Consider the following 18,004-nt stretch of genomic DNA (forward strand, 5'->3'; position numbering starts at 1 on the left):
CCCATAAGATACTTGGTATATGCCCGAGACAAACTTAAGATGACTGCATCATTAACAATCTGGCAGCCTTTGTCTTGTTTGTCATAGGCTTATGTCAGAGTTCAAGTAACAATATGACATTGGAGTTGGCATCCTTCAGTCTCAGAAGACTATGGTGTCACACTCTGAATGGTGGTTCTGGAACAGTGTCCTCTCCAGTGCGCGAAGCCTGGGTAAAGTAGGTATGGAGGATAGGCTGTTACCCATGCAGCAAATCCCCCCCCTCCACGTCGCTGAAATGGTCCAGTGGAAAGGCAGAGGCCAATACGGTTGGTTCCAGCGGCGTCGCAGGAGTTGCCAGAACGTGACTGTGTTCAGCCATGAACTGCCTCAGGGACTCCGGCTCCGGATTTTGCCTCGAGGTTGACTCCTGAAGCCTTTTCCATAACTGGATGTAGCCACAAGGCAGTGGAGGTTTGGGATCAGAGTTTTCCTTCTCTCAGATGAGCTGCCTTCCCAGGCTGACGATGAGCACCAGTGATCTACCTGAGGCAGTCAGAGATCCCAATTGCAGTTTTCTGCAGCATAAATATCCTAGCCTGACAGCCTGCATCTAGAAGGAGATCAGAATAGATGATGACTTTCCCTTATCACCCTTTGCTTATGTGGAAAATCCTGAACACCAGGTTTTTCCTCCTGCTCTAGAGGCTCCTTTGGGGTCCATCTCTTTCCCTTTTGTATGTCTGGCCCAGTCTGATCCACTGTTACTCTTGGAATAACTTTGTACCATGTACTATCCTGCCCTAGCAATACAGAGGACACGGTAGAGGAAAAGGGATGCAATGAAAATCCAGTGATGGTGCCAACTACTAGTGGGTAATCCCCACCTCCTTCTCCCTTACAGCTTCCAAAATTCAATGCCATATGGAGTAAAAGGCCTTTCTGTAACAGGTACATCTGTTACCTACAGCTTGCATGAATCAGCAGGAACACACTATGCAATTAAATGTTCACATTTTACTGTCATGTAGTGGCAAATTCACTCCTATGCTGTAAGAGGCATTAGCAAATCACTAGAAGAAACTACCAAGAAGCAACCCAAACCTAACTTTGGAGAATATAAGATTGTAAATTTGCTCCCATTCCCTCTCAAAATCTGCCCTAGTTTCATCAAGATCAGGTATTCATTTGACCAGTGAAGTAGTTGAGCCATCTAGTGGTGAAGCTGGGAATGTGCAGATAGGAAAATAGAAAATAGCAGGTGTTCCAATACCACAAGCAACTCTTATGAATTCACTTTAACAAAAATTTCAAAGTCATCTTGGTGGAGAAGATCAATACTGTTTACTTCTCACAATTAATGCATTGAAGCAGCAATTATAAATACAAACTGAAGCACAATTTTAGTAGGGGATACACCAGCCATCCAGGAACCACAGCAAGGCAGCAGTGGTTTCTTAGCATCAAATCAATTTAGCAGCTTTATAGGAGTACTACAGACTGCAGTACGCTTGTAATGTCCCTTCACAGGCACACATAAGACTCAAACATTTTGTGCTCAATTCACACAATCAGGATAGCTCCTAGGTGCTGACATAAGGAGTTGTGACTCCACCAAGTGATCTGGCAACGTTCACACAAACACAGAGCAGTAGCTGTTTGGTGGCTAAAAATCTAAGGAGCAGCTTAGGACAGCAAGATCAGCTCTTGATTCCCAGCCCACCTTCCTATCACAAAGTGGAGAGCCTGCACACAAGGACATGCTGCGAGACGCTCTTCTGCTAAGTCCACTGCAACATGATGATACCACTTCTTTGTTCTCCAGCTCACGTAAAACGTTCAACATCAAAGAGCAAGCGCATGCATTTTCAAGAGCAGCACCTGTGGAGCTCCTGCTAAATTTTTAACCAGTGAAAGCTGCATTATGAGCCACACACAGAAGCATTAGTACAGCCAAGTCTTTCACATGATCTCAGTCCTTTGGGGAAATGGAGACACTGGTTTTCTATGCAGTTGCCAGAATCTACTAAGATTATCTTGAGAGTATTTATTCTGTGTGAAACAGGCCTCAAATGTTTGCATTTCACCTTCCCTACAATCCCAGTAGTAAACTGGTGGTTCCCATTTTCACACAGACAACTGTTTTGCAGGTAAATTTATCAGGGCCATGGGAGTGTCTTTGTTATCTGTCTACACTTCTGTTATTTTATGCTGCACACTTCTGTTTACAGGTAGCATATGCTGCACCAGTTTTGACCAGCATGCTAACATTGGTTTGTTACTAGAGAAAAGGACTTGATTTAAGCCACCTTGACTGCCATACCAGGAGAAAGCCAGGGTAAAAAAATCCATCAAATAAATAAATAATAAATAATTTAGGGCTAAACTGCACTTGACATTCAGTTCATCATTGGCCCTTGTGTGCTTGGTAATTGGTGTGCTTAATTAAAGCAGCAGTGGATCCTAATCAATATCAAAATGATGTGAGGAAATCAGGAATTTAAGCCTTTCCCCTTGTCATGGTCCTTATCCAGACTGCCACACATAGCTGCTGTTTGCCCCAGGAGGAAAGCTGCCATTTGCACCAATAATAACTCCCTCCCAGAGCAAGTATTAGTTGTTGGTGAGGACATGTGTGTGCGGGACAACGTCAGGGACAAAGGGTTAAAATAGCCTCTTCTCTCTACTCTTAATTGCCCCCCTCCTATGTCTGCTGTTTAGGAAACAAAAGCATACAAGGCCAATCAATGAGATGCTTAATGTAACATGTAGCGTGGCCCTTTGTGTCTTGGGAGTTGGACCATGTACATCACTGGTCAACCTTTAGCAGATTTCTCTGTTTTCACACTAATATACAGCCAAAAAGAGAGCATCACTCCATAAGTGCAGAATGGCATTTCTGTTGTCATCTACCTACTCTTGATCTTTTTGTTGAGAAGGTAGACTGATGCTGACTGAGGTGGTTATTCTGGAATAACGAAGACATCAGCTAATGAATCTGCTAATGTACTTGACACATTTCATGGGAATCTTTGGTTGGTGAGCATCCATTTATCCAACAATCTCAGGTCTCATCCTGGAATGTCCCGTCCCCCCCCCCCCACTCAGAACTTGTAGAAGAATCTTATTTAAAGTGTTAGGTCAAGAAAACACAATCAAAGCAACTTCACATCCATGTTCTTTTCAAAAAGTACACAAGATGAATCCATTCTTTGGCACTCATACCAATTCACAAGCCTCCTGGCCCCACCATCTCCTTCTTTGTTCATTGCAAGACACTCTGTTTGATGGAAGCGGAGAGGGCAGGGAACAGAAAGAATGATTGACTTTTGAAGTGCATTCCAATGATTTGACTTTGAACTGCATTCCTTGCAATTATGTTTGCTGAGCCGAAAATGTCCAAGTAGGTGAGCTCCATCCAGGTGGTTCTGGGGTAGGCATCATCAGCAGGTAGCTGGAAGGCACATAGCCCTTCTGTCCATTCACCTCCACCAGACTCCACTCTTTGCTTCCCTTCTTATCGTGGGGTTCTAGCACAGTCACAGGCTGGCCTGCCCACAAGCTGACCTCATGATTGCTCCTGGCTGCAAATGAATATGCAGCCACTACCTGAGGAAAACAGGAGGGAACCCAAGAGAAAGGAATAAGCCGGGCCAGCCAAAACACAGAGGCAAGTAGGCATTTGCCTAGGGTGTCAAACATGCAGGGACACCTGCTTCAGCTACATACATAGCTCAGACAGAGTGCCGCAGCCTGCAGACATGCTTGGGTTGATATCCCTGGCATTCCAGGAGACTTGAAAACCTTTTAATTTCATAGGAGCTATTTGCCCCCAAAGGAATTGTGCACCACAAAGAGCCATTTCAGGGGCAAATGGGAGCTTGGTGGGAGGAGTTTGTCTTCAGTAGAAAAAAGGTACACAGGGAAAGTCCACTTATGGCTACTCATGGGAAAGTTCATGCCCCCATGGCTACTTTTTGTGAAAGAGGAAGCACTTCTGCTTTAAGCAGACTTCTTAAAAATACATTTAGACAAACATGTTACTTGGCCATCAGTCCATTCTTGATCATTAAATGCGCTGCATGGTACACAAGTAACAAGAGGAACAGGCAGCATGTAAATTCTGCTATATAGTCAAAAAAGAAGAAGAACTTGGACCAACTTTAGGAATAACATGCAGATTGAGGAGAGAACTCCACTCTGGCTCTAACCATGGGCTGGGTGTTTGTGCATGAGCATGCATGCTTCGGGACTATGCCAAGGTAACTGGGGTGTTCCATGGTTATGTTGGCAGGGTTGATATCGAACTTGCCAAGATCATCCTTCTTACAACACATGCAAAACGTCACTTGGGAGATGTGCCCAAGTTTGCCTCACAATAAACAAGGAAATAAAGTTCATGCTTTGAATTCACACAACGGCATGGAAACCACCGCATTCCACTCTCCACCCACGAACTCACTGCATGTGCATGTTCTGCACTGTGCCAGGGAAAATGGGGGGGGGGGAGAGAAAAGGTGTTGGTGGGGGATTTCATCTACCTACCTGGAAAGCTGAAGTGCTAAAAGGTACTGCTGGGCTAAGAGTTGGGGGCAAGCTGTAAGAAGAATGGTGGGCCTTCTGAGCCCCATTGTCTGGGGTCAGCACCTGCATCCTGGGCTTTTGGTGTTGGCCTAGATGATACGGCTGGAGTTTCCCAGGGGGGACATAGCCTCGTGGGCCTGCATGACACAAAGACAGCTACATTTGACAGGTGCATCAGCTTCCTCCAACGAAGCATGTTAACTACCTCCTGTTGTACCATGGAAGGAAAAAACAACAGAGTGGTGAAGGACTGGAAAAAAACAGATTCAGGAGGAGAAGTGTAATAATTTAGGAAGGAAGAAATGAAGGAAGGTGAGGAGGTAGAAGCAATAAATGTAGGGAGAGCAAAGAGGGACTTGAAGCAAGTTGTTGGAAGGAACATAGGAAGGAAGAAATACATGGAAAAAAGAGTTTAAATTGGAAAGGAGAAAGAAAGAAAGAAAGAAGAATGGAGGAATAGAAAAACATGTACAGTCAAAGAAAGGAAGAAGGGTCAGAGAGAGGAGTTGGACTCAGAGAAGGTTACAAAGCAAAAAAGAAAGAGAGAGGAGGAAAAAGCAAAGGATTTGCACTGACTAAGGCATAAACAAGGGCAGGTAGTCCACTGATTAGCCAACCACCTGTTCAGTCCTGGGGACTGGTGCGTTCGTCTTACCTGCATAGGACAATCCTGGTCAACTGGTCATCCTTTTTCGGGGTCAATGTGATGTTAGCAACTGCAGCCAGGCAGCCCTTTGCCTGCTTCTTTTGTCTGCCTGCCTTCTGCAACAATTTGGCCAGGAGGTGCACTGTTTCCAGTTAGGCCAGTATTATGTCATATACACAAAGTCCACTAAGAGTGTCCATGGCAATTAGAATTATCTCCCCCATTCCACAGCCCTAATGCAAATTTCCCCCACACTCTGGTACATTTTTATGAAAGCAAAAGGCGTTGAGAGCTCTAGTCATGGAACTTTCATGTTGTGTTTCATTTCATTCTTAGATATGTTGTACTGTTGGGTCTCCCATTTACTCCTAAGGGTTAAGTTAGAAGCATGACCCAGGACTTATAATTTCCATAGCTATGGCGTTTAAAAATATGTGCACTGATAGCACCACACGTGCAAAGACATCTGCTAAAAGAGGAGCTACAGTTACTCTTTTAGTAGCATAATATGTAATCAGACATCTCTGGATTAATGCACTTCAGGTGTGTCTTTATATATACAACATTAGTCCTAGGATAAAATCCATGCTCCTCTAGATATAAACATAGACCCAGTGCCACACAATCCTGTGCAAATTTACTTGGAAGTAAATCCAGCTATCTTCAGTGAAGCTTACTTCCTAGTAAGTGTGTTTAGGATTGTACCCATATCAAAGGAAATGCATGTGGGTGGTTATATATATCTTGCAGTACCTCCAGAATCCACTAGCCATCGGTTGGTGTTGCCTTTGGTGTCCATGCTATGAAGGAGAGCCACAATCTGCCCCCTCTGCAGTGTCAAGTCCATATCTTTGCTGCCACTGATATTGCTGGTCACTTGGTATAGCTTGTCTGCTCCATGTTTATTTGCAAGCGAAAGAACCTTCCTCTCCTCCGCAGAGTTAAGAGGCTGTTGGAAAAGCACAATGATTGCCTCAAGCTTGCTTGTCTATTCTAAATGTTTTGAAGGATATAGGTACACAAGAGTCATGGGAACCTATTGATTAGTGTCCATAACATTATATGGGGGAAAAGTTACACATTCCTCCCATGCCCATGAAACATCCATGCCCACCCAGCATCATACAGCTGGGAGGGGAGGGGAGAGATGATACCCTGCACCTTTTCCTTGTATCACACTACCTGCACAACAGGGCTAGGTGGAAGAGTCTCAAATTTCTTGCAGAAGGAACGAAGCTGATCTTCAGACTGGCTTAGAGTATCCATCACCATCTTCCAGAAATCAGCTGCAGGGAGGTATTTGTGTGGGAGCTGTAAAGAGAAACTCTGGAATTAGATTTTTTGTTTCTTTTTCAAAAGCAGAGAACAAAAATAGTTACTAGAAGATAAAAAATTGGGAACTAATAGCAAAAGGATTGTATGTGCAATCAAAACTTTGCAACAGGTTTTCCACTGCAAAGGCAGAGCTTCCTGCAGGTGTTCAGTATACTACTGAAACTTCAAACTGCCACTTACCTAGATTTTTCCCTTCTCTTGCTTAGCTTTTAGTTGCTAAAATAGGGACATGAACTGTAGGGAAAAAAATAAGACTCCCCTCCATTGTTTCTGAGTTTCCAAATAACAGTCTCTCTGAGTGCTATTCACAGAGGTATATAAAATTATGCGTAGTGTGGAGACAGTAGATAGAGAGATCCCCCCTCTACTGCTAGAACTCAGGGACATCTAATGAAATTAATTGGCAGTACATTCTGAACAGACACAACAAATTATTTCTTCACACAATGTATAATTAATTTTTGACATTCACTGCCAGGGGATATTGCAATGCCTGCTGGCTTAGAGGGCTTCAGAAGGGAAATTATTATTATTATTATTATTATTATTATTATTATTATTATTATTATTATTATTATTATTAATAATAATAATAATAATAATAATAATAATAATAATAATAATAATAATAATATACCACTTTTTTAAAAAAAGTTCACAAAGCAGGTTACAGACAAAATTAAATGGCTCCCTGTCCCAAAAGGGCTCACAAAATTGAAAAAATGCAGAACCACCAAGAAACAGCCACTAGTAAAGCACAGTGCAGGGGTGAAGAGGAACAGTTACTCTCTCTCTCTCTCTCTCTCTCTCTCTCTCTCTCTCTCTCTCTCTCTCTCTCTGCTAAACATAAGAGGAAAAAGTGTTTGAAAAAGTGCCTTTTTGCCCAGGAAGAAATCCACAGACAATGCATTTATCTACAACCACTAGCCAAAATGGCTACAGTTTTGCCATTTTGCCAAACCAATTTCCATGGTTTGGCAAAATATACCTCTGAGGATAAGTTGTGGGGAGGATTGGAAAGGCTAGAGAAATGGATTGATTCAGGGCACAATCCTAACCCACTTTCCAGCACCGATATAAGGGCAATGCAGCTCCGAGGTAAGGGAACAAACATTCCCTTACTTTGAGGAGGCCTCCGTGAGTGTCACCCAACTACAGGATGCGGCACACATCCCATTGGCTATGCCAGTGCTGGAAATTTGGTTAGGATTTGGGCCTAAGGGCCTGATCCAATCCAATTTTCCAGCACCAGTGCAACTGCAATGCAGCCCCAATGTCAGAGAACAAATGTTCCCATATCTTAAGGACGCCTCTATGACTGCTGCCCCACCACAAGATGCAGTGCATACCACATTGGCACAGCTGCACTGGCACTGAAAAATTGTAAAAGAAATTGGGACAAGTGCTGATCCTGACATAACAGGTAAAAGACACTGAAAGGATTGATGCTGGGAAGAAAGGATCCTATGAGGACCTTAAACTCTGAAGGTAAACTTGAACAAATCAAATATCCCAGTCAGGTGACTCCCTGCTTCAGTGAAATTCTAAAAGCACAGAGGCATATATTTCTGATCAGGGAAGAGGAACAGAACAAGCTCTCCAAAGGAAAGTCATATGGCTTCATAGATTTTTAAAAAAAGAAGAATATGTCTTGGGAGATATTCGCAAAATGCCCAACAGTTGCTATGAGAAAAGTAGGGTATAAATCTGCTTTTTTGAATGGTTGTGGGACCCCCAAAGCCTGTATGTTGACATAGCTAGCTGCTGGCTCCTGGCTCCAGGACCTTAAATGTGCCTTCTAGTTCTAGTCCTTTACCTGGGCCATCTCCCCTTCTGCCTCCTGGAGAACTTCTTTGGCGAGATCCCGCTGAAGGACTACAAAAGAACGTAGAATGTGCCTGAGCCACTGCAGGGCCACACGGTTGAACACAGGAAGCTCAGATATTAACAGGGAGTTGATTGTGACGTAGGTATCCATAGCAGCTTTCTCTTCATAGTTCACACTGCCTGTTTCACTCCTCTTCTCCTCAAGCTCCTCGTAGTCCAGCAGCTTGTCCAAGCGCTTCCTGATCAGTTTTTGAGGTCCCTGCAGAGTCTCTGCCAAGTTGCACAATGGCAGGTACACCAGGTGCTCCAACCGTTTTTTCTGTAAAGGAGCAAATTCTGAGACACTTCTGAAATCCTGGCATCCTGCTAGCCCTATGGAGTACAGCCAATGAGAAGCCTTTGAAGTTTAGGCACACTGATTTCTTCTCCATGACTCTGTGCTTCAAAATTAGAGAAAAAGACTAGAGTCAAAGGAGCATCTGCTTAAAAAGCTCAGGAAGAACTTGATTCAGGTCTATCCAGCATCTCAGTCATCAAACTCTGCTTCTCAGAAACCTGATCATTAAATAACATGAACAGCCCGGACTGAGGAATCATGTGATTTGTTCCTTACAATGGAGTTTTTTAGTTTAGAAAAAAGGCAACCAAGGGAAGATGGACAGATATGACTGAGGTTTATAAAAGTATGCATGTTGCAGAGAAAGTGCTCCGAGAGAAGTTTTTCTTTCTCTCTCGTATTAGAATCAAGATTCAGGGTGGTATGTCTTCATACCTCAAAGGAGATACTCAAAGGAGGTATGTCTTCACACAGCACACAATTGATCAGTGAAACGCATTGCCACAAGATGTGGTGATGGCCACTAGCTTTAAAAAGGGATTGGACAAATTCATGGAGGACAGATCTATCAGTGACTATTAGTGATGTAGGCTGCCTCCAGGTTCAGAGGTAGTATGTCTCTGAATAAGCCAAGGTGGGAGAAGTGTATGCCTTCATCTCCTACTTGTGGACTTCCTAATGGCATCTGGTTGGCCACTGTGAGAGACAGTTTGCGGACTCGATGAGTCTTTGGCCTGATCCAGAAGGGCTCTCCTTATTTTCATATGATTTACAGTGCTTTTTTGCAGTAATGTGAATAGTGAGTCAGAACACAGTCAAAGCAAAACTTCTGTGTTGAGTTAAGGAGATATCAAGGTTTAGAAATGTATGAAGGGGTAAATGAGTTCTGATTAGGACAGGTAGTCACCAAATGTGCTAAGAGGAGTTGTTAAGGAACTGAGGCACACTCTGGAGTGCAGCCTCTTTGAGGCAAAGCTCATCAGTGGCAGTGTTTTCTCTCTTGTGGTTCTCTCCAACCAGAGTTAACATTAGAAACAAAGCAGAACTTACAAACTCAGGAAAGATGGTACGGTGAAGTTTTCTTGCAAGTTGGCAATACTGTTGAGTAGTCCCTCCATCTGTTTCCAGTTCATTCTCATGTGGTTTGAAGCTCAAGAATGCCTACAAGACAAAGAAATGAACCTGCTGGCATCAAAAGTGAGACAGGAATATTTTTTATCAGAAACATACCCAAAGCCCAAGACAGAGATGGGACACTTTTGGGGCACTCAGAAAAGCTGACTAGAAATTATGTGACAAAAGAGCGAAATTCAAAAATGCACCATTATCACTTATTATGATACATAATCTACACAACATCTGTCAAGATTTCTTTAACAAACTGCTGATGAAAACAGAACATTTAAGTCAGGCAAAACAAAAACAGTGGGAGGGGAAGAAGAAAAAAGGAAAGACAGTGGGCAATTGATCTTTAACCAATTAACCAGTTTGGAACTTGCCCCTTCAAAGCCCAGGGAAGCTAATTGAATGAAATGACTAACAACATATCATGATAAGGAAACAGGCAGTTATGACAGTGGTTCCTATGCTTCTTACAAGAGGGATACCCATGACGGAATGTTGTTCAGAATACCACTGAGTGGCCCCACCTGCAAGTTATTCTCTTTTCTCTGCTCCTGTCAAACTTGCCTCATTGTTCATTGTTCTCAGCCTGATTGTCTGTCAATAAAAGTTTTCCACAACCTACTGTTGAACTTAGATCCATGGAATCTGGAAAGCAATGAGTGGTGTTCATCGATCAATACTCTGCCCATACAGCCATAGTACTGTTCCCTTTCTGTTTCAGCTGGGTTCTGCTGTACTTCAAAAGCCTATCCCGCTCACAGCCTAATCCTATCACCCACCATTAAAGATGATGCAGCTGTGCTGATAGAACTGCATACATTGGGGGTGGTGGTGGTGATGAGATGGTCAAACAGAGGTAAGCAAAAAAGTTTTTTACGTACCTCTGGATAGGGATCCTGACTGCCTGGGGTCTCCTTGGACCCATGCCCTCTATGCAGCCAGCATATGTTTGAGGAGAAAAAGAGGGCAGGGTGGGCTGAAAAATAGGGGACAGCATCCAGTGTTCATGTTTTTCTTCGAGATCCACTCCTTCCAGCCCCTTGTCCCCCTTCCACCCTTGAATTCCGCTAAACCTTCCCCTCGCTGCCGCCAACTCACTCACATTGGTAGGGCCTTTTCGAGCTGCTGGCACACAGACCACACCTCTGGACATTTGTGGCAGCAGTTCAGAAGTATGTGATGGTGTCCCAGCTTTTGTGCCACTGCACGGCCAGAGCATGAGTTCTGGCAACACAAGGCCCAGATAGGATTGAGCTGTCAAAAATTAGCAAAATACCCAGAATTGTATAAGATTTCACAGAGCCGTTTGTACCATTTGTACAATTTCTCAATAGAAATTGTACTTATTAGATAAGCTGTGGAGTCTCACTGTACTATAGTTCTGGGAGAGTGGGATGTGGGACTGCATATCCCACGCTGACAAGAAATATGACCTTGCTGGATAGAAAAATAATGAGTGACTAAGAAAGGTGGGAAGATTTTTGGTCACTCACATTAGCTCTCAAGAGGGAACCATTTTGGAAGACTGCTTCCTCTGTCACTTGTGGATAATAGAGTTTGGGCTCTTTGCAGATGGCAGACATGTGCAGACCAGGATATGAGGAGGATCAGGGGAGAGAGATGAAAAAGCTGTTGCCAGTCTGCCAAACAATGCATTAGGAAGTCAGGTCATTTCCACCCTTGGTATAGCATCCCAGGAGTTCATTCATACCTCCAACAATATTTTCCTAGGTATGGAACTGGAGCATGTTCAGCATGCTAAATATCAAGGGTAGGACATTCCAGTGCATGATGAGTAATGTTAACAGCTCTGAGGAGGACATTCTTTGATTCCATTTATTGCCAGCCAGACCACAGAGCAGACTGTTTTTCCTGATGTCTCTTGGCTGGTTTCCATGGCTTTGAGTACAAGGAGATAACAAAGGGACTGGAAATACACCGACCATCACTCAGGGGTGGGACAGGGTACATTAATGCAATGCACTTTCTGCGGTTTGGTCTTATCTGCTTTAAAAATCCCCATAGGTGGGAGGACTGCCTCAGCACCTGCAGGAAGATCTACTGCTTCTCGATCACAGGATTAGCTATTGCCTTCCTTTCTGTTGTGAATACCCCAGATCAAATGTGGGTGAACAGCAGAGGTGTGCCTGAAATATGCGCATGGAAAGGAGGGCCCCGGAAGCTAAATGCTTGGCCAGATGTTTATATCAGGCTGACATCTGAAAATGCCCACATTACAAAGATGTGCATCAGCAGCCATTTTCTGGTGGGCATTTTCCTACACCTGCTTTCAAAACAAGAGGAAAGAAATGTAACAAGAGGAAGGAAATGGCCTGAGTATGAGACAACATGCTAAAGCCCACCTTTAGAATGCAGTAGCATAACTGGGGAGGGGGGGAATGCGAAGTACTATAGGTGCCACAGTGTGCCGTGTAAGCTGCTCCTCCTACCCCCTGTTGGAGTCATTCCGGGCAGCAACAGCAATGCGCAGGTGCAGTGGCATAGCTAATGATTGTGTAGCCCAGTGCCAAGCTCATAATGTTGCCCCAGAAGTGATGTCACAACTGGAAGTGTTATCATGCCTGGGCTTTTTAAAAAGTGAAAATTAGGAGGAAACCACCTCCTCCCCCACCCAGCAGCTCACCACCCACTTGCTCTGCTGCCTCCCTCCAGTCAGTGGCGTAGCTAAGGCATCTATCTGCTACCCGGGGTCAAATAAAATTTTGTAGAGCCCCTGCATTATAAAATCAAATTTAATTAAGTAAAGAAATAAAAAAGTTATTAATTCCATGCTATATCATAATAACATCCCATTGGCACTCAGAACAATCATTCTCATAGGTCAGTTTGGAGTTAAGCAAATCCACTTTTTGTTCCACAAGACAGTTGTGTTTTCATTTTCTGGTTAATTGGTCATAACTTTTGCTAGAATAAAGATATTCCAATGCTGTTTATTTCATTGCATTCTGCATTAAATTACCTTTCCAATGGTGTATAACATGATGGTATTATTCATACATACGAAGATTTTCACAATTTTCACAATTTTAGTGCAACTGCTATTCCCTGCACCTCCTTAGCTACGCCACTGCGCAGGTGTTTGCTGTACCAAGTGCTATCTCCTGCGCACTGCTGTCATCACCTCAAATAGCTCCGATGGAGAGTGGGATGGACTGCTTACACCAGCCATTTTCAACTACAGTGCTGTGGCACACTGGTGTGCCGTGAACGGTCTGCAGGTGTGCCGCAGGAGTGTGGGGCAGGGTCATTTATTAATAGGGCCTTTGGGGGATGTGGGCCCCCCACCATAAGAACATAAGAACAGCCCCACTGGATCAGGCCATAGGCCCATCTAGTCCAGCTTCCTGTACCTCACAGCGGCCCACCAAATGCCCCAGGGAGCACACCAGATAACAAGAGACCTCATCCTGGTGCCCTCCCTTGCATCTGGCATTCTGACATAACCCATTTCTAAAATCAGGAGGTTGCACATACACATCATGGCTTGTACCCCATAATGGATTTTTCCTCCAGAAACTTGTCCAATCCCCTTTTAAAGGCGTCCAGGCCAGATGCCTTCACCACATCCTGTGGCAACCTGTGGCAAGGCGTTCCACAGACCAACCACATGCTGAGTAAAGAAATATTTTCTTTTGTCTGTTCTAACTCTCCCAACACTCAATTTTAGTGGATGTCAGTATGGTGTGCCTTGTCCATTGTCAAAAAACTGATGATGTGCCTTGACAATTTTAGTCCCTTGTCAGTGTGCTATGAGCCAAAAAAGAGGTTGAAAACCACTGACTTACACAGTGCATTGTGGTGTCTGCAGTACTTACTGTTTTGCTCTAGAATACTATGCATAAGTCTACAAGCCCAATGGGGTCACAGGGCACAGAGATACCTATTGTGTATGTGTGTGTTACTACAAACAGCCACTTTAGACGCAAGCCCTTATGTAGAGGTGAGCACCATTCATACAAAAATACTGACTTCAGCATCTTTAATGCAAATCATCCTTGCAGAGGAGGCATGTTGTAAAATACACATTAGTGGGTATGTGCCACTGTGCAACAGCTGAAGCAAAAGTAACGTCACGTGCACTAGTCTAGCAAGGGATACCCATGCACAGAAGCAGCTTCACTGCATGAATTTCCCTGCTGGATCCTAAACAACATGTACAGATCAGCTGCAGACTCACTTTTAGATGGAAGACATTCAGTGTGGCTCCTATTTGTACTACATCATGTGGGCATGGAGACAGATTTCTCAGTGGCTGTGTGCACCTGTGCATCACAATATCTGAATCAGGGCCTGAAGTGGTACTGGTAAACTACAGGAAACCTGAGTAATTGTTGAGGGATGTTGAGGCACACAGATATTTGATCAACATAAATCTCTTAAAGTTTCTTGCTCCTGACTGTTGCTAGACTACTTGAAATGTGCAAGAACTATGTCTCTTCCCACATCTCCCAGAAATGTCAAGTTGAAAGAGACACATGATGTGATGTCTGAACAGCTTTCATTTCCAAGCCCCTAGTGCCACTTCACTGATGTGCAAAGGAGGTGTGTGTGTGTGGGGGGGGGGAATTCTGAACACAATGATGTCCTGTCAGGTGTCTGCTTCAACTAGATGTTACTGCAAAACATGAGGGGAAAGGATGCAGATTGTTAGTGGCATGTGTTTGCGTACAGTTCATGTCACAGAGATCTCAGGCATATGTCCAGTATGCACTTAAAGACTCTCTATGCTAAATCAATCCCCATCCCTATCTTGGAGTGTAAATCCATCTCAGTTTTTCAGAGAAAATCTTTAAAATATCTAAGCCGTTTTAGAGGCTTTCTCTCCTCCCCCCAGCTGAATCTCACCAGCCCTCTAGTCATTTCTCTTCTCCCTTTCTAAACTCACTGCAATTTGTCAAAATCTCCCTGGTTGAAAACTGAGTATCTCTGAGCAAAATAATGCACAATGCTGCCAAACATGATTGTCATAAACACACCTAAGAGTCACCTCCATGGAATGTGTCAGGGAGTGTAAAAAAAGGACTGAAATGCAGGAAGGCAAACCAAGGATAAAAGAAACCATGTTACCTTGTGTTGTGTGATGTATTTTTCCAAAGAGACAGTGCCACCTGCCTCTTGTCATACAGACTAGTATGGCTAGATGCAGTTGTGTGATGAGCCAGAATTCTGCCTCAAAAAGTTAAACCCTAATATGAGTAGACACTTGCTTAGTCATGATTCGCCAAGGTTTTTCTGAGCAGCTGCTGAAAGCTTTTTCAGAAAATATGGTGAGATTATACCATGAGATACCATCTCAGTCTTCCACTCTGAATGCGCAGATGCATCCTGTGAGTTAGCTTCAAGTAGGAGGGGAAAAGAAAATGAATATTACCTCTGTGTTGGTCAGGAAAGCGACCACGTTTTCCTTCAGAACAGCTACACAGGATGCCAACCACTGGAACTTTTCTTCCAGTTCATCAAAATCCTTGTCCTCGGTCTAAAGATCAGAGGGAGGAAGTTACACCACATGTTTCTTAGGAGACAGAAATATTGCATGTGTTTTATTTAATCTTCTTAAGCAGAATGGCAGGCAGATGATCATGGTGTGTTTGATCATCACTGCTATATCAGCCAGGGTGTCTCAGAGATCATCTACTCCTATATAAACCTGCTTCAGCCCCAAGATCAGTCATGGGAGCCCTGCTCATGGCCCTGCCATTGAATGTCTGGTGGGCACCAATGGCAGGGCTTTCTCAGTGATGGGATCTGGAACCCCCCTGGATGGTTCACTTGGTTCCCTCTTTGCCCTCTATGGATCTGGAATCCCCCCCCCCCATATGGTTCACTTGGGTCCCTCTTTGCCTGTTTGCAAACAGAAATTGAAAATCTATTCATGCTCTACGGCCTGTGCAGTTGTTGCTTTTTGGGTTTCAGGTTTGGGAAGCTGCCTTGTGGTGACATTGTCAGGAAAGACAGGATACAAATATGTTAAATAAATTGTCCCAAGGACAGTAAATGGTTAGCCTGGCTCTACAGGACAGCAGGAACGCTGAATATACTTGCATGAATAGTGGTGCCTAGGCATGAGAATCATTGCTTTAAAAACCCTGCAAATTATCTGTATTTATTTATTAGCAATAACTCATTACGCAAAACACAACCTGCTTCCTCGGACAGCTTTCAGGAAATTAAACATGATTACTGACATATAGCATACTTTAGTTCAACAGGAAACTGGATATTTCACACAGAGCTTACAATGCAATCTTTAGCTATGAAGCAACTTGACACCAACCTGGCAACACCTACTGCATGAACAATGAGGGCAGGAATTAAAGGAAGAATTCACTGTGTTCAGTAGGAAGGGCTCAGCTCATTGGATTTGTTTCAGATCAGATTTGTTTGTTTATTGGATTTGTTTTGGTCTGATTAGAGTTCCTTCCATTTGCTTCCACACTGCAAGAGTCACATAGATGTTGCTACATTGCCTACCTGACACTGCTCTTTCTTCTTCTGCCTGGGAGTAAAAGATTGTTATTTCAACGCAAACCACCACAGCAACCACTCAAAGCACCAGCACAACAAGACTTGCGGCCAACAACTGCCTTTGAGACTTAATTCAACCATGAGAGCAATAGGCTGATCTTCAGCAGTCATAATGTTTTGATTTCTGGAAAACAGGAACCATGTGGAGTTTGATACCCCAACAGAGGTTAGAGGAGGACAGAAATATACTCTGCATGCCTACAGCACTGTGTAAATCACTAGTGTTGCCATTACATTTGAAAGAAGCTTCCCTGGCCAGGTCACTGTTATGTGATATCCTCAGTGGAGATGTCATGATCCTCAAACTGATCATATGAGCTCATAGAGGTCATAACAGGAGAGCTTATTGCTATCTGTGAAGCAGCTTGAAGTATCACTGAGTTCAGTCTGATGAAATAGAAGCTATCGGTGGCATGCAGACACCTGAAGAGCTGTCCTCCAAGCGCAGTCTGTTCCTTTGCCCTATTTGACCAATCCCAGATGTTGCCCAACGTTCCACATGGTTATTGAGAGAAGGATATAAGTTGGCTCCGGCACTCACCTTAGACACAATCCCAGTCTCATGCATAAAGAGGCGGCTCAGCCGTGAGGTCTTCTTGGCAATGGAGTGGGTGTTGAGCCGAGCCAGGCGCTCCCGCAGAGTCAGATACCCAGCCTTGTTGTATTTGTCTGCTGCTCTCAGTCAACAGATTAGAAGGTGAGAAAGTGAAAGAACACATTATACAAGCCAGGAAAGAAAGCCCTGAACATTTTGTGATGAGAGTACAAGGAGGCATGGCTATGAAGGATATCCCTTTTTTGATCTCTTTTGATACACTTGCAGCCCAATCCTAACTTGTGCAATTGCAGCAGGGGCAGCGCAGCTGTGCTGCATCCTAAGCATGAACTGAGCTGGCTGGGGGTCTCTGCGAGGTTACCCCTGGTAAAGCCCCAGCCTGCACATTGGGGCAACTCAGATCTGCACCTGCTAAATAGGAAACTTAGTAAGGTGCTGTGCATACTGAGGAGAGTTAACAGTGTAAGGGGCAAACTGCAGGGAAGTGGTGAAGCCAAAAACATTAGAGGCTTTCCATAATGTTGCAGGATCGCAGAGTTGGAAGGGGCTGAGAACCTAGCCAGTCCAATCTCCTGACAAAAGACAGGACTAACCACACTCAGCCATCCACACAATGGTGACCACAATGTCCCACAGACACACACAGTGTTGCCAACAGGGGACATAGTTTCAGGTAGTTGAAATAAGACACACTACAGGGCTACCAACATTCTGGACCAGAAAGTGCCCAAAGAGCACCTGTATACCTCACCTACTTCCTTGTGTGCTTTGTACTCATTGATATGGGCGTTGACGTCAACCATAGCGTTGGCTGCAGCATGGAGGGCCCTGTGGGCACTGTCAGTCTCTGGTGTGTTTTCCAAGATCTTTTGCAGCAGCAGTGGGTATTTGGTGACCCGTTGCACTGGCATCACTAAGAAGAAGCTCAGGTCTGAAGCACCAGTGTGAGGCCTGCTCAAGAGAAACAGACTAATATCAATACTACTAATGAGGCTTGAACTGTTAGGTCTTCCCCCAACTTTCCCCCTCCTCTACATTCCTGCAACAAGCAAAGAGAAGGTCTACCCTA

The 18,004-nt window shown here is 44.1% G+C and overlaps 1 protein-coding gene across 2 annotated transcripts in view; it reads right to left on the bottom strand.

The window, feature by feature from the left end:
- Nucleotides 1–1,300: 1,300 nt before the first annotated feature.
- The window catches only part of ARHGEF37 (Rho guanine nucleotide exchange factor 37), a 37,283-nt gene continuing 20,579 nt past the window's right edge, over nucleotides 1,301–18,004 (bottom strand). For both annotated transcript variants that reach the window (XM_066614164.1, XM_066614165.1), the window contains 9 exons: nucleotides 17,687–17,886; nucleotides 16,921–17,051; nucleotides 15,226–15,330; nucleotides 9,759–9,869; nucleotides 8,361–8,690; nucleotides 6,392–6,520; nucleotides 5,963–6,158; nucleotides 4,521–4,700; nucleotides 1,301–3,584 (listed from right to left, as the gene is read on the bottom strand). In XM_066614164.1, the coding sequence (XP_066470261.1) occupies nucleotides 3,355–3,584; nucleotides 4,521–4,700; nucleotides 5,963–6,158; nucleotides 6,392–6,520; nucleotides 8,361–8,690; nucleotides 9,759–9,869; nucleotides 15,226–15,330; nucleotides 16,921–17,051; nucleotides 17,687–17,886 (1,612 nt within the window). In that variant the 3' untranslated portion in view covers nucleotides 1,301–3,354. The remainder of the gene's footprint in view (nucleotides 3,585–4,520; nucleotides 4,701–5,962; nucleotides 6,159–6,391; nucleotides 6,521–8,360; nucleotides 8,691–9,758; nucleotides 9,870–15,225; nucleotides 15,331–16,920; nucleotides 17,052–17,686; nucleotides 17,887–18,004) is intronic.

This window comes from Tiliqua scincoides, chromosome 2 (genome assembly GCF_035046505.1).
Source record: "Tiliqua scincoides isolate rTilSci1 chromosome 2, rTilSci1.hap2, whole genome shotgun sequence".
NCBI classification, from domain to species: Eukaryota; Metazoa; Chordata; class Lepidosauria; order Squamata; family Scincidae; genus Tiliqua; species Tiliqua scincoides.